This window comes from Sorex fumeus, unplaced genomic scaffold, assembly GCF_029834395.1.
Source record: "Sorex fumeus unplaced genomic scaffold, SorFum_2.1 ptg000077l, whole genome shotgun sequence".
Lineage (NCBI taxonomy): Eukaryota > Metazoa > Chordata > Mammalia > Eulipotyphla > Soricidae > Sorex > Sorex fumeus.
The window spans coordinates 4,794,398-4,817,656 of record NW_026606134.1 but is presented as its reverse complement, the minus strand read 5'-3'; the positions used below and the strand labels follow the sequence as shown (position 1 = coordinate 4,817,656).

At 39.5% G+C, this 23,259-nt stretch overlaps 1 protein-coding gene across 4 annotated transcripts in view; it reads right to left on the bottom strand.

The window, feature by feature from the left end:
• Nucleotides 1-23,259, bottom strand: part of SLIT2 (slit guidance ligand 2) — a 360,390-nt gene that overhangs the window by 21,225 nt on the left and 315,906 nt on the right. For 3 of the 4 annotated variants that reach the window (XM_056130354.1, XM_056130352.1, XM_056130353.1), the window contains one exon: nt 2,833-2,926. In XM_056130354.1, the coding sequence (XP_055986329.1) occupies nt 2,833-2,926 (94 nt within the window). Of the gene's footprint in view, nt 1-2,832; nt 2,927-20,248; nt 20,276-23,259 lie in introns of all 4 variants that reach the window. The other variant, XM_056130351.1, reaches the window with a different exon arrangement.

The window sequence follows — 23,259 nt, the reverse complement described above, 5'->3', positions numbered from 1 at the left end:
ATTCTCTTAAGAGCTATTCTACATCCCCGACTCCACAAATGCTATATTTCAAGCCCATTAGCACTTGGATTCATTCGATGACCAACAACTTTCTCCTTATTTTGTTTTCTAAACAGAGGATCAAATTGGAGGAAAATAATTAAGAATTTCTTGAAGTTTTTATTATCAAGAAAACTGGTCCATTCCCTCAACTCGATTATCTGACAAGAAGTGGGGATGAAAGTCACAAATATTAAAAAAAAATTACTGTTCAATAGCCAATAATATGCATGCCTGAAAAATATGGTTTATGGCATAGCATGGTCTACAAATATCTTAAAGCAATTTAGGGGATTTATGAGGTATATAATAAAACAAGAAAAGTAAAGCTAGCTCTGTTAGCTTGCTAATAAGAAAATGAAGTTGAAGTAACAAAACATCTTTTGTAAACAACATTTGTCAGGAATTTTCGTTTGCAGTTTCATGGGGTTTTGTTTTATAAGTCCATTTTCTTTTTTGCAACTCCCTCTCCCCAAGTGTGTGATAATTTACAATACGGGAGTAGCAGAGTACAATATGATTTAACCTATTTTCTGCCAACAGCTATAAAAGAAGCTCACAAACAACTGCTGAAAACAATGGGCTCCTGAATCAGCTAACCTATAATCCTATAATCCCATAAAATAGCTTTGAAGGTGGGCAATGCAATTGATAGTGATAGAAGACATTGAAAATTAATTTTGAAGATGAAAGTTGCTTATTTTTTAAATCCTGTTCAGTCTAACACTCCATTTTATAGTTACAATGTTCAAAGCTATGGGAAACCTCTAAAGCAGAGTCATTTGCCCCAGAGGCTTAGTCCTCTAAGAAATGAGACTATTTGTTATGTAAGTGATGTGCTTTTCGGGTGCTAAGTTTAATTTTGGAAAAATCAAAGACATTAGGAGTTAAAATAAGTTTTAGCAAGGATGTGATATGGATTTTATATAAAACAAAAACTTCAGTATGTCTTTTTGCTTAGGTTGGTAAACTGAAATATAATGAAAAAAAGCAGAGTGAAAGATATTCTTAGTCCAGCAAGAGCAGGTGCTGTACTGTCTGTCTATTGTACAACGATGGATTTTAAATAAAAATGAGCTTCTGAAATTCTTTAAATGAGGGGCCAGATAGAGAGAGGGAGAGTACAGTGGGTTAGACACTTGCCTTGCAAGCAGTCTGCCTGGGCTTCAGTCCCTGGCACCCCACAGGGTCACAACCCCCACCAGGAGTGACTGCTGCGTGCAGAGTCAAGGTAGCCTCAGAACACTCCTGTGTGTCACCTCAAAATAAGCAACAACAACAACAATAATCTCTAAATGAAACTCAAGAATAAATAATTTTTTTCTGATGGATCTTTGAAGCCCAATGGGGCTCTGATACTAATCTACTCTTCCATCCTAGCTAGAATGTCTGTTCATCTGTTGATAAGTATCCAGTATGTTAGAGTCTCAATTCAAATCCCATCTCCTTTTATAAAATCTTCCTGATCTGGGTAATTTTTAACTCTGTAAGTCCTCTGACAGTTCTGTCTGCATCATTTCACAGAGAAAATAATCTAAGTGAAAGTGAGCAGCTATAAAGCACTATGAAAACATTTGACGGCCATATTACCACATGCCCTAACCCATGGCTGGCATTCAATAAATACTGGGTAAGGAACAAATAACGGTCTTTGATAGCTGTCTGATGTAAGCACAGTTCAACTTCTGAACCTAGCAGTGTCACTCTTGAGAATCCAGCTCACCCTTGACCAACCATCTGTAATAGTGATGAATGGCAAAACCCTCCTATACAATCACCTGTAGTACAAAATCATCCAACGGGGAAGTCTAAAACCCAGCTAGGGTTCCAGCAATGAATAACCTTTCATCTTCAGACTGCACCCTGCTCTCTCTGGGCCTGCTTTCCCCACATTTCCCATGAAGAAACTGAATCCGTGATCTCGACACTACCACCAGCTATGAGAAAAGAAGTTGTTGTTGATAGATTTTTAACATATACCAAGATTGTGCCAAAGGAGTTAATGAAATTGATGCCAGCCCATTTTAGGAAAATGAGCAAATGGTGACCAGGTTCTAAGTTCAGGGGAGGGAGCAGTGTTATGTTAAGGCTGACTGCAGGTTTCATCATGCCACTCAAGACAAACTGGGGTGGAAAGGCCACCTTCACAGTTCCAGGGATAACAGACATAAAGCAAGACCTTCTCAGGCATCCTGGCACTTAGGATCATTCTACCTTCTTTTCCTTGAAGAAAACATGGCCACTTTCCAGTGGGAAGGCATGCATCTTCAGCACTGGTTTACATGATATACAATTAGAGGTCCTATTTGACCGTGGACTAACCTCCACATACTAAAGCAACTGGGAGATAGAACCTTCAAGTGAATTTAAATCTTGCCCTTCAAGTAGATTTAAATAGACACACATAGTAGCTACTTTATTATTATTATTGTTATTATTTTTTCTTTTGCTTTTTGGGTCACACCTGGCGATGCACAGGGGTCACTCCTGGCTCTGCACTCAGGAATCACTCCTGGCGGTGCTCAGGGGACCATATGGGATGCTGGGAATCGAACCTGGGTCGGCCGCATGCAAGGCAAACACCCTACCCGCTGTGCTATCTCTCCAGCCCCCATGTTATTATTATTATTTTTAAATGACAATTTTATCTTCTTCAGGGTACAAAGAACAAGGTTATGCAGTGGCTGAGCATGAACAGAGCTGCCACTGATCATGATCCAAGGTGAGGAAGAGGAGTTCCTCCACAAAAAGCCCTTCCGCACCCTCTGAGGTTCAAGGAGGCCCCTGACTTACTTGAATCCCTTTGGGGTCAGGATGCACTTCGAGTCATGCTGGCAGGGGTTCAGGTCCTGGGCACAGAAGTCCAGCTTCTCCTCACACAATTCGCCTGTAACATGGCCAATGGTGTTAGTTCACCAAGAAGGGCTAAACAACGTCCCCCTCGTCTACTTTGTCATGGGTCTTCTAGGTCATTTCATCTTGTGATTGGGAAAACTATAACCACAAGGTATGGAAGTAGAAGACCCAAATAGTGGTTCTGTTTTGAAGCAGTTTAACATTTGACACAACAAATAACAGTGCTCTGGGACTCGTCTGCAAGACTCAACTAATGAGTCTGAGAGGAAGTCTGGATGCTTTTTGTTTCTGCTGTTTTACTTATTTCCTTTTGGTCTTTTTATTGAGGGACAGTATATCTAAAGGACACAGGAGTAGCTGCTGAATATTCACAAAGTGGTATCACTTAATGGAAGTGGCTTCTATCTCCAGAAACACATGACTGACCAGCATCTCAAGAACCCGACCCCAAAAGTAATACTGTCCCGGCAGAATTAAATGTTGGTTGTACCAGTTTTTAAGTTTGACATAAGTGGAATCAACTAGTGTCCTCTTTTGCCTGTATTAATGTTAACAACATTCTCAACTCTGCACAGTCTCCAACATAAATCAAGACCATTAATTAAATCTTCAGAATATCCAATATAAATCCAGAAAAATACTCTGTTCCTCTCTTATGACTCTTTGCTAAAGCTCAGTAGAATTCTCCTTAGCTACATTCACTAGATAAGAAGGGGAAAAACAAAAGGAGAATTGATTTAGATAAATAAATAAATAAATAAATAAATAAAGATATTTCCCTGGAATTATCTACCTCATAGAGTATGGCCTTTTTTTGGGTCAATTAATAAGTGATAGCTGCATAGTCCTGAAGATTATAGAAATTATCTAGACTTTCATATTTGACAGGCTCAGGAAATTTTTTCAGCTACAAATAGCATGGTAGTATTTTATTTTCAGATTTATTGGGATAATAGGTGTTTCAAAAAGATCTGAAGTGATTATGTAAGATATGAAGGTGAGTGGAAAATGATTCAAAAGTTTTTATTTTCTACCTTTTTATCTACATGGCTTTAAAATTGCTTAATAGACAATAAATCAATTAATAAAGTTACACACCTTAGGCAGTTGTTTACTTCCAAAAGGCTATCTGAAGTATTACTTGTGCAAAGTGTGTGTATTTAAACTATACCAGTCAAAAAGTTCACGTATTCAGAGCGTTTTTCAGTTATAAAAGTGTTTCATCTTTTTACATTAAAGCATTGCTAATTGGTAGAAATTACTGCTTGTCAATTAAATTTGGCAAGTTATTTACACTTCATAGATTTTCCCCCATGATGCAAATACATAAATGTTTATGTTGTTATTACAACAATTTGGCATATGATGAGTAAGATTCCCCCCCACCCCGTCTCTTAAAGTGGGTGAATTTCACTGAAAATCATGTGTGTATTCTATAAGAATGCTTTCATTGTTTCTAAATTTGTGACAGAAAAAGTTTTATCAACATATACATGGTGAATTACTTTTACAGTGTTCATTTAAAACCTTCTCCTTTCAGTTGGTATTATTTATAGTTTGGTGGAATCTATTCATTATAATCTATCAGCCTACCTTGATGATATAACTTTTACTTTTCTTGTCAAATTTAGATAGTTAAATACATGATATTTTATAGTAGTTGGGGCTGGAGTGATAGCACAGAGGGTAAGGCATTTGCCTTGCACGCAGCCGACATGGCCACCAGGTTTTGATTCCTCTGCCCCTCTCCAAGAACCTGGCAAGCTACTGACAGTATCTCGCCTGCACGGCAAAGCCTGGCAAGCTACCTGTGTCACGTTCTATATGCCAAACAGTAACAATAAGTCTTGCAATGGAGACGTTACTGGGCCCGCTCGAGCAACTTGATAAACATTGGGAGGACAATGCTACAGTGCTATATAGTAGTCCTATGGCTGATACTGGGAAACATTTGCGATACATGCCATTTTATATATTTTTCACTCGACCAAATAAATAGTTTTTAAAAAATGTTTCATTCCTTGTTCATTTTGATTTGTTTCAACCCAACCACACCCAATCCTACTAAGTCAATCCAAACCACAGTTCGTATGACGCTATGATAGATGGGGTGATGGAAATCGACTCTGCCACCAGTAGGTTCCTAACTCCAGCAGAGAATGTCTGAGCTGGAGGTACAATGCCAGATTTCATTTCTAGAGAACAAAACTTGACCTTTTACTCCAAACATAAATTTTATCTGAAAAAGTGAGAAAGGAGATGATTTTAAAACACTGTCAGCTGAAATGCTGACCCAAACTATCATTAATGGTTTTAAGAAGGCTATGCAGCTAATTTAAGTGTATGAAGCTAAGTTTATGCTCATTTTCCTTATGTTACAAAGAATCTATTTTTAAAGGAGAATAATAGTGATACTAATCATTGTTATAGAAGAATATGATCATTCTTCATGACATTACTTAGTCATAACATTACTTAGTCATGCCCTGTGATAAGGTTCATTATTTAAGGTGTCTCAAATAGGGTCAAAACTTAAATGCACTGTCCAGTGTCCTCCCATTGTTCATCGATTTGCTCGACTGGGCACCAGTAACGTCTCACAACAAATTGTGAGACTTGTTGTTACTGTTTTTGGCATATTGAATATATGTCATAGGTAGCTTGCCAGGCTTTGCCATTTGGGCGAGATACTATTGGTAGCTTGCTGGCCTCTCGGAAAGCGGCGGAGGAATCGAACCCGGATTGGCCGTGCTCAAGGCAAATGCCCTACCCGCTGTGCTATCGCTCTAGCCCACCAAAACTTAAAAAGAAACAAATATTACAAAAGCATTTTCTGATTCTTGTTACTACTTAACACACATTTAAAGTTCAAATGTCTACCCTATATACTTGCCATTTGCATATAATCATTATTTTATGAATGAATCTCAACTTCATGGCTTGGCTAATGATGTTGCCCTTTGCTTTAATAGCTTTAGCAAGTTCTGTCACTTTTCTCATCCATTACATATCCTGCTTTTTCTGAAAGGAAAGATGTGAAATATAGTGAAACTCCCCTAGATTATTTCAGCTGTTTTTTAATCTATCTTTTATTTATTCTTTTTGGGTCACACCCGGCTCTGCACAGGGGTTACTCCTGGCTCTGCACTCAGGAATTATTCCTGGCGGCGCTTGGAGAACCATATGGGATGCTGGTAATCAAATCTGGGTCGGCCGCGTGCAAGGCAAATGCCCTACCCACTGTGCTATCACTCCAGACCCTCTATCTATATTTTTATGAGTCATATTTTCTTGTACTTATGCAGTAATTTATGTAATAAATATTTATATAGTATTAACAAGTGTCACAAATGGAGACGTTACTGGGCCTGCTCAAGCAAATCGATGAACAACGGGAGGACAGTGACAGTGACAGTGACTTACAATATGTACCAGTTTCAATAAATGAATGAGTGAAAGTAGGAAAATGAATAAAAAAATTTCATTGGACAATTTTGTTAATTTTTTTCTAGATATATTATATTCTGCTGTAGTTGGTAAAACAACTTTTAAATTCAAGTGGCATGACAAAGTGGTGCAACTCGAGATTTAAAAACAAACAAACAAACACTGTCCTCCCATTGTTCATCGATTTGCTCGAGCAGGCCCAGCAACATTTCCATTGTGAGACTTCTTGTTACTGTGTTTGGCTTACTGAATACTCTCGGTAGCTTGCCAGGCTCTCTGAGAGGGGTGGAGGAATCGAACCTGGCTTGGCCAGGCCGGCTGCATACAAGACAAACGCCCTGCTGCTTTGCTATCACTCCAGTGTGAGGGGGTGTAGCTCAGAGATTTAAAAGCTCAAAATAAAATGGGAAGTACACATGCCCCAGAGACAAATGCTAAAATTCAGGTCTATTCCACAACTGGGCTGGAGCGATAGCACAGCGGTAAGGTGTTTGCCTTATAAGCAGCCAACATGGCTGACCCGAGTTCGATTCCTCTGCCCCTCTTGGGGAGCCCGGCAAGCTACCTGAGAGTATCTCGCCCGCACGGCAGAGCCTGGCAAGCTACCGTGACATATTCGATATGCCAAACACAGTATCAAGTGTCCTGATGGAGAGGTTACTGGGCCCGCTCGAGCAAATCGATGAACAACAGGAGGACTGTGACGGTGATTCCACAACTAGTAAAGGCAGACATCAAAACATTCCATTGGTTAGCAGGCGGATACACATCAAATGCAGCAATCTATGGTCTCAGTTACTATTAAAAAAAAGATCCTTCCCTTACTTATAGTACTGGAAGAATATATTACATTTTAAGTTTAGGTTTTACTTTTGGAATATCTGGAATCAGATCCAGCATTGAGTTTTGGAATAAAAACGGCAAAGCCTGGCAAGCTACCTGTGACATATTCGATATGCCAAACACAGTAACAACAAGTCTCACAATGGAGATGTTACTGGGCTCACTCGAGCAAATCGATGAGCAATGGGAGGACAATGACAGTGACAGTGATAAAATTACTACTGTCATCTGTTACCCCAAGTAATATATTTTGGGGTGGGGGCACACCTGATGGTGCTCAGGGTTTACTCCTGGCTATGTGCTCAGGGATCCCTCCTGGTAAGATCAGGGGACCATATAGGATCAAACCCAGGTTGGCCACATGCGAGGTCAATGCTTTACCCACTGTACTTTGGCTCAAGAGCCCAAGTCTGTATGTCTTTTATTTGGCATAATGAAAGCCAATTAGCTCACTGGAGTGGTAAAGAACATTAAGTTTGAAAAAAGCTTAATTTTTGGTGCTCAAGAACACTTTAAGAGACTGTGGTCCTGACACACGTTTACCCTGTATTCCAGTTCCAACCTATGTCACTACTGTTCCAGAAAGTACCATATCTTTGTTTTCAGCTCTAGAGCTTTGAACATCCCCAGGGGCTATAGTTTTCTAAAATTTGTGATTTAACTTTTAATCAGACAGTTAATGCAATTTTTCCTCAAGTTTCTAGTTTTTAGCTTTTTTTTTGTTGATAGAAATAAAGAGGGCGTCTTGTGCATTAATTTATGTAATAAATATTTATATAGATATGCATGCATGTGTCAGCCATGAAGAAGAGACAAGAGTCCTTAACAAGGGGGCTTATAGTCAGCTCACAGGAAGACAAAGGTTAACAATGAGGTAACAAACCTCGTGAAGAATCATATGTTATTCATGACCAGCAATTGAAAACAAATTGTCTACGGTTGCCTTTTCGGTATATCTGAGTGTTGGGGTAAAATCCCAAGTAATAATGGTGGGCCTGGGATCGAAATATTGAATGAAATCAAAGTAGAGAGAGAGTAATGTGGAAATCATCTGCCCCACAGGTAAGGGGAGGGTGTGGGATGGGGGGGTACACTGGGGTTTTTGGTTGTGGAATATGGGCACTGGTGAAGGGATAGCTGCTTCATCATTGTAAGACTGAGACTTAAATCCAAAAGCTTTGTAACTGCTCTCATGGTCATTCAATAAATCAAACACTGTCAAACACTGTCCTCTGGTTGTTCATCGATTTGCTCAAGCGGGCCCAGTAATGTCTCCATTTTTGAGACTTGTTACTGTGTTTTGGCATATTGAATACGTCACGAGTAGCTTGCCAGGCTTTGCCATGTGGGTGAGATACTCTCGGTAGCTTGCTGGGCTCTCTAAGAGGGGCGGAAAAATTGAAACTGGCTTGGCTGGGCTGGCTGCATACAAAGCAAATGCCCTACTGCTGTGCTATTGGCTGGATTCAATAAATAAATTTATAAAGAAGAAAAAAAAGCAAGGTGGAGTTCATGCCCAATTCAATCAGCCTAATCAATGGCTGAATAAATAGCCATACTCCTACATTAAAACAACAACAACAACAACAACAGGGGCTGGAGCAATATCACAGCGGGTAGGGCGTTTGCCTTGCACGTAGCCAACCTAGGTTTGATTCCCAGCATCCCATATGGTCCCCAGAGCACTGTCAGGAGTAATTCCTAAGTGCATAAACCAGGAGTAACTCCTGAGCATCGCTGGGTGTGATCCAAAAAGAAAAAAAAAAGAAACAACAACAACAGCAACAACAAAAAACCTCGTGAAGATAAGGACCACAAGTCCTGAAACAGAATTCATTTTGTAAGAGCCCTGTCCCTAATGCATGGATCATCTGCCTCTTCCTGTCAGGTGACTGGGACTGTCACGTGATTGCCAGGTAATTCAAACAGAGAGAAGGATGGAAAATGGTCACGTTTCACAGTGGAATCACGGGAGCTGTAAACGGACAAGACAAGAGTGACGTCCTGAATAGAAGGAATCTACAGAGACTCCTGAAAGGCAGACACAATTCATTACTTATGGAACACTTGGAGGATCTGATGTTTCATTTTCATCTGAGTCCCACAGTAAGCATCAATACTTGCCATGGACACTCAGGTCTCCATTTAGGTGATAAATTTATGCTCACTTTGGAGGGAAAGCAGAAAAAGCTGGATCATCAGTGTTATTGTTGTCAAGAGAAAAATAACATAAGGAGACGCTAGAGAGATTAGGTTTATTGCGTACAATGACGTTTAAGTTACTACTGGGTTATAGCTTTGGAGGGCCTCCTGCCATTTATTCAATATCAATCTGTGGGCTGGCTGCAGAAACATGAACTATTTTATTTTTCTGGGTCTCAATGCTTCATCTGCAAAATGAGAAATCAGAAATTGGTGTACAAGGTCAACTGTGGCTCTAAAAGTCTTAAATGGAGAGAAATCTTTCAAAAGAGGTGGATAGTGTAAATAGCAGCTCACCAGAGGAAACACGATGGAGAGCCAAATTGTTCCATGTGCCCAGAGCTGGCTGAGGCAGTGATACTACAAACAGAAATGCAATGATGCTATAATCCCAGTGTGTTTTGTGGGTTCTTATGGGAAGCTGTCCTGGAGTTGTGTTTGATTTTTGCTTCATTTTGGATCCACCAATCTCTCTTATTTTAATCTTTCTTCCATTTTAAACAGAAGGGATTTCTCCTTTTTAGTTTTTGCCTGCACTTCTAGTATCTTCCATTGTCTTCTCATTTACACCTTTCTTATTACCATCCACTAAAATGGGGATTTTTCTGTTTATTTGTTTTGAGACCACACTCAGTGATGCTCAGTGGTTCGAAGTTATTCTTGGCTCTGCAGTAAGGGATTACTCCTGGCACTGCTTGGGAAGATCATACGGGATGCCAGGGATAGAACCTGAATTGGCTGTGAGCAAGGCATGCACCCCACCTGCTGCACTAACCCTCCAGTCTCTAAGATTGTTTCAATACTACTTTGCAGACTTGTTTCATGGTACCTATGGTGTCAAATACTTATGAATTTTTCCAATTCCCCTGAGTAAATCAGATACTTAACATCCCCATAAACTTTGTGTGGCAATTCTGAGGCCTTGTGTCTATTATGATGGTATAGCAGTGAATAACAATAACAAAACACTATCTCTTTTTGTCAGGGAGCTCACCAAGAAGGAAAGCATCGATCCAATCATTTCAAAAGTAGATATTAAGCTGCTCATGTGGTTGATGCAGAGCAGAAAATGTCATGGCGCTCTAGAAGGGGAGGGGGTGGTGACTGTGAGGAATGCTGTTTTCAGTGAGACCTGAGGAGAGGTTATGGGCGAGGTGAGCTGGAGGTGGGTAGTGGCGTGTCTGACCGCATGATCTGGAGCTGGGGAGTGAGCCCAAGCAGGCCTGGCACTAGGCCACAGCAGAGGTCAGGGATCACACAGTTGAAAGTCTTGGTTCTCTGGGAAACATGCTCTGCAGAACCACTGAAGATGTTTAGGCGACAACTACCTGCACTTAGCAAAGTGATCTCTGGCCTGCTGGAAGATGACAGATAACAGAGGGTATGGGCAAACCCCCACAATAGATGTCTTTTCTTGCACTCAGGCACTGGAAGTGGAAGAGAGAGGAACGTCCTGAATAGATGTTTAGGAAGCAAAATTAACAGAGACATGTGATTAAGGAGGTAAGGAAGTGGGGAAAGGGAGCTGCTTGGGACTTGCAAATTCCTGGTATGCATATTTGTCATTTCAGTGACATAAAGAACACTAAAGGATGTTAGTTATACACACACACACACACACACACACACACACACACCACAAATGAATGTCGTCATCCTATATCTGTCCCTCTTCTTCTGACTCATTTCACTTTGCATAATAGTTTCCATATTCATGAGCAGGGAAAAACAGGGCCGAGGAGGACTTACCAACGGTTGGAATCAACCACGAGTGTGTGGGGGGCAGAGGGTAGGTAAGGTAGAGAGATAGAGAAAAAAACAGTATGACAATAATAACTGGGAATGATCATGCTGGACAAGAACTGAGTATTAAAAGTAGATAAAGGATATTTCTGATAACCTTTTAGTATCTGTATTGCAAACCACAATACCCAAAATGGGGGAGATAGAGAGAAAAGGCGGAGGGCAGGAGGGCGTCTGCCATAGAGGATGTTGGAGGAGGGTGGGGGGTGATGGGAGGGAACCTGGGGACACTGGTGCTGGGACATGTACACTGGTGGAGGGATGGGTGTTGGAACACTGCATGACTGAAACCTAATCATGAACAGTTTTGTAAGCATCTACCTCACAGTGATTCAATAAAAAAATCACTAAAAGGATACTAGATTTTCTTGTTGCAAAGAACAAGCATTTTACATACCTTGATGATGTATTATAGATTGAATTGTGTATGTTCCCCAAAAGATGACAGAGTCCTCCAATTGCTCAGAATGTGACCTTATACAATGATATGGTCTTTATAGAAGTAAGCAAGCTAAAAGGAGGTCATGAGTCTGGGTCCTAAGCCAACCTGGATGACACTCTTATGAGAGGGATTTGTCAGAGAGGAAGAATGATGTTATGTAAGTAGGACAAAGATAATCACCAGCAAGCCAGCAGGGAAGCTGCAATCCACTGATCCACTGCGACACCTGGCCTGTGAACCTCTAAACTCCAGAACTAGGAGAAAACACATTTTTATTATCTAAATCACCTACGTGGTAGTACTGGCTCACTGGCTGTATTGGCACTAGCAAAACAATCCTAGCTGGTATATTCTAAATACAGGAGGGCTGAGTATCTTCCATTTTTTGGTTTATTTAATTAATTTTTTTTTTTTTTGTGGGGGAAGGCACACTTGGAAGTGTTCAGGAGTCACTCTTGGCTTTGAGCTCAGGAAGGAATCACTCTGGTGGTGCTGGGGGGACCATGCAGGGATTGAACCCTAGTCAGTGGCATGCAAGGCAAATTCCCTATGCACTGTACTCTTTCTCCAGCCCCTATTCTCCTAACTTTTTTTTTCAAATGTTCTTCCAGGTATCTGAGCATCTGTTAAAGGTAAAGGTTAAGGTAAAGGCCTTCCCGTTGATCGTCGATTTGCTCGAGCGGGCCCAGTAACGTCTCCATTGGAGACTTTGTTGTTACTGTGTCTGGCATATCGAATACTCTCGGTAGCTTGCCGGGCTCTCCGAGAGGGGCGGAGGAATCGAACTCGGGTCGGCCATGTTGGCCGCTTGTAAGGCGAACGCCCTACCCGCTGTGCTATTGCTCCAGCCCATCTGTTAGAAGTCTGTAATAAATAATGCACAAGAACAGCAGTGCACAGAGTTAAGGACTAAACAGATTTCAGGAGAACAGTTGACCATAACATTTCCTGCTATGGCCAGGAGAGTGCTTTCATTGATGCATGCATTCAATATGATCACTTTCATGATTTTTACATTTCCTACACACTCAAATTTCAATAGCAAGATTTCCTTAAGTGTCCTGGTTTTCTCACCTTTAATGAAATTGCTAAAATACATAACTACAGTAATTATTTGGCAAATTCATAAATAATAGTCTGTGAGTATTAGTATTAAACTCAAGAAATAAAACTAGTAAAAGAGGTATTAATCACTTTGACTAGAATTTATGGGCACGTAATTTGGAGGGAGAATTTTTATTTGACCAAAAAAGAGTGAATTAACTTTTTTTTTTAATAATTCAATTCCAGGGTAACTATCTTCAGCCAAACCTAGCAAAGGCAAAAAGGGTGGGCATGACAACATCCTTACCCTAGAGAGAAGTCTCAATCAAATTTTTGGAGAAGTCTATTTTTCCCAAATCCATTACTTTCATTTCATAACTAACTAGAATGACAACCTCTTGACCTAGGAATCGACTGAATGACATAATTATTTCTACTGCAAACCAGCAGTGCTTATCAAATTTATTTAGCCTCCAGATTCTGTCTTAAATTGTTTCCTTCCTGTAAATGCCTTTTCCAACCAGCTGTACCCCTAATCTCATGTATGGCCCCCCTTTTTATGCAATTCTCCACCTGTGACTAACTTGGATTATCCTGGAGGTCCACAAGGGACCCTCTAGCCCTGGTTGAAAAACACTGCTGTAATTACACCATTCTACCTCCAAATTCATTATTACCCCAGAGAGATTTGATTTTGCAAACTGTTAATCAGAGAGAGTGAAGTTTCGAAGTGTTACTGGGTGGGTGAATAACTTCTTTCTATCTCCAAGAAATTGTGACTAATCTCACCTAGGTTTGTCTAGTTCCCAAAGTTTGCTTAGTAGAACACAGGTTGGTCATTTTTTTCAGAGATTAAAATTTATCTAATTTTCCTATTTCTGAATACTCTGTTTAAACCAGCTATTTAGTTCACACTAAAGGAGTAACAGGAATAAGTAGATCTAAATTAATAAGTATTCCTTTTATTTTTTTAAAAATTAGGCTTTGAAATTTACAGTAGAAATACCTATCTTCAGCAAAAATCATTTTATATCTGAGTATATGGCAACACTGGTAAACCGCAGTTCACTTTGCTAATGTAACCAGATTAATTTCTGAGATGAAAAACATCTCAGAAATTTTCTGTCTTGGGTTCATGGATGGAAAAATTGCATGGAGAGGGGCTCTGGGGCTGACATTGCAGCCTTTTCTTGTTCATAAATTATACAGTACTAGTCTTTTTGCTACAAAGGGATCATTAATATTGATAATAATAAAAAAAGGAACGTATGAGGGCAATCTGTATAACAGGACCAGAATTCTAGTGTTGAACTTAATCTGTTGTGACATTTTGAAATATCCTTGTGACAAGGAGAGAAGTCTGGTGAAGTTCCTGACAAGAATCAAGGGAATTTCAATTTTTTTGGAGGGTCAAATGTATCATTCTTTAAATAGTTGCATTTTGATTTCTAATTTTGCTGGGTAAATGGAACTAGTTTTACTCTAGTTTTGCAGGCTCAGGAGGAGGTGAACGTATCAGAAAAAAAAACTGTCATGTGGAACAAAAAGTGAGATTCAGTTTCTTTAGACACTTCGAAAGAACTCTTTCTCTCTCTCTCTCTATATATATATATACATATATATATAATAAGTGTGTATGTGTACTTGTATTTCTTTCTTACTGATAACTAGCAAATTATAAGGCACACATTAAATAATGGCTATTGAACAATGTAGATTAAAACACTTATTTGATTGCACCTGGAAGGAGAATACCTGACAAATGTTAGTGAACAGGACACAGATAATGGAAACTAAAAGGGAGCAAGAGCAGTAAAGAAAAGCGTTAGCAGATGGCATCCCATCCTGACACATTCTGGCTGGTGGGGCCAGATTGTTAACCCTTGACTTTCAGATAGCCTTAAAGCCTGTCTGCCGAGCAATGAACGGAAAGGCAGAGCATGGACTTCAGAATCAATAAAGTGTGAGCAACAACATGAGATAAACTGAGAAATGTTAAGATAAATGGACTTACATGATTCACATTATAATGAAAAAATCCGATACCTTCTAAAAACATTTATTTCCCATTTGTTCTTTATAGGGGAGAAAGAAATCCTCTTTTCATTCACAGATCTGGCAGGGAGACTGATGGGCTCTAGCAGGGAGATGGACATGGCTCACGGGATTATGGGAGCCATCCGCGGACAGGTGAATTGAATTGGACCCGAGAGAAAAGTCATTTATATTTTCCCCTCTTCTGCGGAACCAGGTCAGTGCTATTTGGTCATATTCTGCAAAAGATTATTATCCCAGGCCTGGAACACACTGAAAAGGGAAGTTGCCCAGTTTCCAATTGGGATATTATCATACTTATTGGAGAGGATGGGAATTTTTTTTTCAGTAAGATATTAATCCTGGATAGCATTATTTGGTTTCTTTTCATTTCTCTTCTTTTGTAAGTAAGGGCAAACTTTTCCCTTTAATAAACTGATCCTTCCTGAATTAGAACACAGAAATTAGCACAATCATGAAAATAGTTAACTGACCTGTAAAATATGACCAGCCTCTTCCATTTCTGGCCTTGATTAATCTAGTTGTAACTATTAAACCATTAAGAAACTTGAGGTCTTGGGCTGGAGCAATAGCACAGTGGGTAAGGCATTTGCCTTGTACTCGGCCGACCCGGGATTGATTCCCAGCATCCTATATGGTCCCCCGAGCACCGGAGTAGTTCCTGAGTGCATGAGACAGGAGTAACCCCTGTGCATCAGCGGGTGTGAACCAAAAAGAAAAAAAAGCAAAAAAAAAAAAAAGAAACTTGCAGTCTTGAGAGTTTGTAGATTATTTGAAGATACATTAGACACACTGGCAATTCTTTTTCTCGTTACAAAAGATTTTGAAAAATATAATATGTGCCTGGTCAGATACTGCATAGAGTAATCCCCAAACTATAATTAATTGTAATTCAAAATAGGAAGCCTATAAATTGGGATATTAAGAAAATAAGAAAACATCTCATGTTCTTACTATTTTTTCTAGATATAAAATGGGTTGCTTCATAATGCTTCCTGGCCAGAAAATTTCATTAGCTTTTTATTCAGAAAAGTACTTCTCAATGTAAAACCTAGTGAGGTAGCTACACCATGCTGCTAACTTTCTTGGGGTATGACAACTGATGGGCTTGTACTGAAGGACTAAGTGGCCTCATCAAAACTTGCAGTGAACAATGCAAGCAAAGACTTTGCCTGGAGACCTGGGTAATGTTTTATGCATTTTGTATCTCTTTCAATGCTTAACACAGTGTCCTACAGAAAGTATTTTCTCAATAAATATCTTCTGAATTTTTAAAATGGAAAAATTTACCTCTCCCAAGAAACAAAAGAGGAGATGTCTTTCATATTGCACTTTGGAAAAACGAAGGCTAAACCATGTAGCCAATTCCAACAGCTACTGGAACTGCAGAACTATTTAAGTTTCTCTCTCAAAATAAATAAATCCAAATTAGATTAAATAAGGCTTGGTTAAGCAAAACTGTTGTTCTGGACTCAGTGGCCTCTGCCTATTAACTTAAGAGTATACAGGATCTCTAAAATGTTTTCTGAGATCCAAGTGCACTTAAGAAAGCTTTAAAAGTTGGAAAGAAAACCACATAATATCATTAGGCTGCCAAAGTATTTTCTCTAGTTAAAAAAGACTGCCAGAAAAAAAAATGGCAACTGTATTAACTCAGTATAAAAGTTTACATATCTGGAAACAGAATTAACAACAGAAAGAGTCACTGTTATTAAGAACTTCTGAAAATTAAAAATTACATGCAACCTCCTCCAAAAACATACATCCAAATTCAAAATTTCTTCAGCATTTAACATATTATAAAGTAGCACTGTAGCACTGTCTTCCCATTGTTCATCGATTTGCTTGAGTGGGCCCAGTAATGTCTCCATTGTGAGACTTGTTGTTACTGTGTTTGGCATATCAAATACATCACAGGTAGCTTGCCAGGCTTTGCCGTGTGGGCGAGATACTCTCGGTAGCTTGCTGGGCTCTCCGAGAGGGGCGGAGGAATTGAACCAAGGTCGGCCGGGTCAGCCGAATGCAAGGCAAATGCCCTACCGCTGTGCTATCGCTCCATTCCACATATTATAAAGTACACTGAAGAAAGTATCGGCAGAACTCTGCAGAAAATGAACCTTAGAGCTCTCTTCAATGATTTGGCTATAGAGGTAAAGACAACAGAAATAAAAAATAAACAAATGGGACTACATAAGTAACTAAAGGTAGGCTTAGCAAAAGAAACTAGAGCTAAAGTATAAAGATATCCTATTGAAAATATATGCACACAATAATCATGTAATGAGTCAATAACCAAGAGATATAAAGTACCCACAAAGCCCAACAACAATAATCCCAATAATCTCAGCAAAAACGGGGAGAGGAAATGATAAGACAGATTTCCCAATGTGAAGTGTGACTTTCCTAGTACGGATAGCTAGCAGCCATAAGAGAAAGGGTTCATTGTTACTTAATATTAGGCAAATGCAAATTAAAGCAAAAATCAAGACATCACCTCACACCACTGAGAAAGGCATCTATCAAAAAGACTGGGAGGGCCGGAGAGATAGTAGGGAGCTTGCCTTGTATGCGGCTAACCTGGGTTCAATCCTGGCACCATATATAGTACCCCAAGGAATAATCCCTGTGCATATAGCCAGGCGTAAGCCCTGAGTACTATCAGGTATAGTCCCCAAACAAACAAAAAACCCAAAACAAAACAAAAAACTGGGAACAGTGTGTGTTCGTTGCAATGTAGCAAAAAAGTCATTCAGCATTAGTGCAAATGTCAGCTGGTCATTCAACATTTCAAGGTAGACCAGGTGCGTAAAGAGATCCAAAGAATTATTCTGAAATAACACCTCCATTTTAAGTGAGAATGTGAAGTAAAATAAGTAAATTATTTTTCAAAGAAGAGAGAATAGGGGGAGAGGGAGTGCCTTCAAAAATCTAGTTTACTGTAGGCAGAGCTTCTTTGGCAAATGTCCAATAAGAATTGGTATGCCATTAGGCATGACACCCACTCATTTAAACCACATTATTACAGTGATGACATCTGAAATGAAATAATTCAAACCTTAAACCCGTCATTTAAGACACTCTGATTTTCCAGAGTAGAAGATTTCCTATATCAAATTGTTAATCTAGAAATTCTTCCACTGTTATTCTCAAGCATTTATGCGAGTTGGAATAGATATTTATTATCCCTTTGTCACAGGGGACGTAAAACAACTTCAAGAGGTTCCGGAGTTGAAAAATATGAATGTCAGGATGAGAATGCCGAGCTTTTCCAACTCTCCAGTGACCATCCTGTCCTCTGGGTTGGAAAGTAGAACTGGTAACTGAAGTCCTCAACCATGCAGGCACTGATTAGTCACTTTATTGCCATGTATAGATTAAATAGATTTATTTCATGCGTAAAGTCTTACTCCTTTCAGATGGCAGGAGAGTAGCTGCTTGGCATTTGGATTAGTGAGATATACCGAGACAAGCAAAAGATCCAAGATGGAACCTATGCACGGCCATACCAGGCAGGAATCTAGTCTCTGAGGATATGAATCACTGAGTGGCCTTTGGGCCTCTATTTGAAACCTTTTGACCATTGGGTGAGGCTTTTGCATGGCTTTTTATCAGTCATCGCTCAAAATCTCATTGTATTAATATTCAGAATTCTTTTAAATCAACATATCTGCAGATAACAAAGTTTCTTATTTAGGAACATTTCCCTTTGTGGTATAAAGAAACGGGCAAGTGCAGTGCTCCTTAAGATTCGGATGAAAGAACACAGAATTGGCAAAAAGAGAACGGTCTGATTGTTTTTAAAGCAAATTCAGGGGCCAGCGAGATACTTCACCAGGCTGAGCAGCATTTACTTTGCACACAGGAAGATAGCTGAGCTCTATCCTGAAAACCCTGGGGAGTGACCCCAGAACTGAGAGCAGAGATAAGTTCCTGAGCAATGCCAGGGGTGACAGACAAAAGGAAACCAAACAAATGAAAGATCAAAGAAAATTCACCAGCAGTGGCATTTTGGAAATCAGACAGCTTTTAGAAACACACGCATGAAACTGAGTTAACATGTGAAAGCATGTGGCTTGTGTGAAGCACATTCTTCCTGCTTTGTTAGCTCTAGAGAGAACAGGTGCAGGACATAGTCCTGTGACCATCATGGATAAGCATGTTTCCAGACCGACCCAGGTCTGAGACATCCCTGCTCTAGACCATCCATCACTGTGGTAGGAAAAGAAAGCAAGCGTCTGAACATGCCTACTTTTGAAAGCACGGTTGCCTCAAGAGAAGCCTGGAACAGGTCAGAAACCATCTCTTGCACACAGAGTGAGTGGCTACACAGAGCAACTCTCCTGAAGAATGAGATAGGGATGAAAAACGAAGTCCTTAGGCAGATGGAGCCACGGGGCTGCTCTGTGATGGATTTCCACGTTCGCCCTCACACCTACAGCTCATAGTTGATGACAGGGGTGCTGTGGGGATAATTACTGAGTTTGCCTGTCTGCAGCCCCGCAGCGCCTACAGCTGCCACCTCCAGAGTTGGGGGAAAGCTTAAGGAGCCAAACTCCAAGGTGATTCCTGCAGGTTCTGAGTCTGTGAGATCAAATTTCGAAGACTGTAGCAATCCTCCAAGTCCATGTCTCACCCCAACTGTTCACCCCAACCGTTCTGAAGCAGCGTTTTGTCAACCTAGCTCTGGCTGTGGCCCTGCTTCCCTCTGTCTCCTGTTTCTGGCTCCCTGTCCTATAGGATGGTCCTCTAGTCTCGTGGGGTGGATCCCCCATCTACTGGATTTTTAACTGGTGACCCCGTTGGGTTGTCTGTGGGCCCCAAGCTGAGAAACTGTTGTAGAGCTTTATTCTCTGGATCTGGTGTATTCAGGGACTCAGGAGAGGCAAACAGATGTTAATGATTTGATGTGACTTCATTAATGTTTAAAAAACGCTGCCTAGTATTCATCTTTGGTAATATCATTTTAGAAATCAACCTCTTGAACTTCATATTATTGATTTTATAAGATTTTTAATCGATAAAACTATTTTCCACTATTTTTTGTGTTTTTCATGAATGTACATACCAGTGTAAAGTTTTGGGAAAATTTTCCATGACAGTAACATGCATTTTTTTAAAGAAAATGTCTGTTCATCTTATCTATTATATAATGACCTATGTTTTTTAACCTATGTTTTTTCAAAATAATACATGCTCAAATATCTTTTTAAAGGTAAACATTTGCAGACAAGTAGGAAGTATTCCTGTCTTTTTTTTTAAGGCACTCTTTCTTTTCACTCAGAGAGATTCTGTTACAGATTTCCAGAAACTGTAGGGTGAATTTCAGGTACCCCCTTTATATTTTTTGACAGTTATTCATCTATCAAAGATAGAGATGACTGATTTGACATCACGATTTCAGATCTTATATTTTGTCAACATTTCACCTTTAACATATACACTCCTTAAAATCTATTTCACTTGAAAAACAGAGGGCAACTAAAATGAAAACGATAATAGACATAAAAGGCAACTAACCTTTTTCCACCTCATTCAGATTAGCAGCTGGCAGCGGACAAAGACAGAAGAGACAAAAGACTTTTTACATTGCAATACAACAGCAGAGCACATGGAGCCAAGGCACAGCATTAACCACAGAGAAGCTGGAGAGAGAGCAAGGTGAAGCAGAGGCGGGGGTTTCTTACCTACAGCAGGGGCTAAACGCACGGACATGGAGAAAATGATGCGGAAGGTAAACACACTCATGGGAGCCAAGAGCTCTGTCTAAACCAGGAACTGAACCGCCACTCCATTTGGAAATTGGAGGGATGATGGCACAAAACGGAAAAATTGTAATGTCCTGCCTTTAATTCCCATACTACAGATTCTAACCTTTCTAGACCCAATATGAATAGGCCATTCATTTTCTGAATGTATGTAATCGTACTAAACAATGTCATCGTTTGTGTGATGGGACCAGGAGGAGGGCTTAAAGGGTTTAGTGAAGGTCTTGCATGTGTGATACTCCGAGTTCAACCCCTAGCATCATTTCCCCACTCCTCACCCATCCTAGGATCCCCCGATATCACTAGATATAGTTACTACAAAAACTGCATTTGGTACTGAGTTTTTCATGTGAGCTCAGGAGTAAGGGTTAAGAAAAAGACTCAATTGGCAAGGACTCTGGCTCAGAAAACATGCAAACCCACTTTTCAATTCAACCCTACATTCATTCCTTCCAGAGCTTAAGAGATGTCAGGTTTGTCAACACTAAATAAAAGTCACAATTTCCACTTAGATAGGTTGAGTTTGAAGGAATCTTTAAAAATTTATTTCCAAGAAATAACTTGGTTTTAGAAAGGATTCAGTAATGATTTGGAAAAAAGAAACAAAAACAAACAAGTTTAAAACCTTAGGATGAATATTTAAATAATTGTTTAATAAGTCCAGAATTCTACTTCCTCAATACTTAACAAAATAATTTTAATTTGGGATCATAGTGAATTCTATTTTCAAAAGCTAATTTTGATAATTTTTAAAAGTTCATTTTCACAAATAATAGCAACCAATAGCCATATATTATGCAACTAGAAGGAGAGATAATAGAATCAATTAGATAGAAAAAAGCTTTTATAATTAGGGTAGAGGATATAATAGGTATTTGATAGTATAAAAAGAAAATTATCCCTTAAATTTTGTATCATTAACCCTTATGGTAGGTCAGAGGAGAGAGTTTTATCTTCCAATCATTTAGTAATGGCATACTGTGATGTTTTGGTCACAAGGGTTTAAATAAATGTATTAATTTCTAATGATGGTTCATTTCATTTTAAAGGTCCTGAGCTATGTTTTATGCCCTGCCTGTCACCTCAAGAATTCCTTAACAAATTGCTTTCAAATACAATTTTCTTCATTAACATTATGTTTCTCTTGATTGTTACCTACGTGCCAACTGGGAAAAATTCACCATCATAATTTATAAAGTATTTCCATGGAGGTTTATTTATTCCTGTTAATGTTTTGTACTTTCTCATTGTATTCCTTGGGGTACAGAGAAAAAAATCTTCAAACAGAAAAGGAACTAGTGACTTGAATACTTTTTAAACAATGACAACATTATCATACTCTGTTAGCTCAGCAGGGTTCTTGCTCCCAGGTCTCATGCTCATAAATCATATTCCAAACTTACATTTAAAATAATGCAGCTACATTACCAAACAATCCCTTTCTAACTGCAGACTTGGATGAAGCAGGAGATGAAACTCTCAAGTCCAATTTAGCAATCCCTATAATTAAAGGCCACTGGTGTGCCACTGATTTCAAAATCTAAAGATGCCTGCTTGAGAGTTTGCCAATGAGCTCATTTCAAATGGGGACAAAAATCGTGTGGTTGATCGATTATGGGCAAATAGGTCTCATTTAGGTAGCGGCAAATCTAAATTTGCCAAACTCTTTATTGCCTATACACCTCAGCCCAAAGCGACAGTGGTATCTTCCTATCTTCGATGATTATTTAGATGTCGACTCTTGAATAAATGTTACATAAATTCCACGTTTTAATTTTCTGTTCCCTGGATTTAGGCAATCTGATTATTTACAATAGCTAAGGTGAAAAAGACTCCAAGAATCTTTTTTTAGAAAACAAATGGTGCTGGATGATTAAACCTGATTGTTTTGGCTAAAAATTGATAATATTTACTTTTATCTTTTATAGTATTTCCAAGAAAGACCCACTACAAGGAAATGAGCCTTAATCCTAATTCTGAGGAAGTTCTGTACTGAACTGTGTCACTGAAGATGGAGAGAAAATATGTTCAAGGGTCAGATGGAAGAAGGGAATTGGGCAAATGAGGGTGGGAATGTATGACGGACTCAGTTGCAGTGGGTAAGGAGTAAAAGGGGTAAAACCAAAGCAGGGAGACCCTTCCCAGCCAACTATTTGTAAATTATCATTCAAAGGGCACCCCCAAAACTTGACTGCATCATTGCTCTTAAAGCCTAGGCATTTTATCAGTTAAAAAATCCCCGGGACATTCTAAGTAACTTCTGTTTTCTGGGTTCATAAGGCATGACAGACCATAGTGCTCGGAAAATGCTGAGGTCCAGTTCGTCCTTTTCAAAGTACTCTGGTTTAAAGAAGTCACCAAAATAACGTGAAGTAAGCCTTCCCTATAATGATTCAAACAGTGATGGGAAACGAGGGATATCTCATTCTAGGAAGGTACTGAGCAACACATCTTATTGCAACTTCTTCGTACGAGTCTAAAGTCACCCAACCAGTATAACTCAGGTTCCCACGACAGCACGGAGGCATGCCAGTGGTGTGTGCCAGCTATTGCAAAGTATCTGCAGTGCATCACAAGCAAGATTGGTGTGAAAGGCAGAGCTGCATGACACCCGGGTTCTTTCCAGCACTGTAGAATGGGTGTCTGCTGGGATAGACGGTCTATCCTTGAATACAAAATAGCAAGAACACTCAGATTCTGCCCAGTAAGATGTCCAAAGGGCTGCATATGTGGAATAGAACAACTGCGGTATAAAATTTCAAC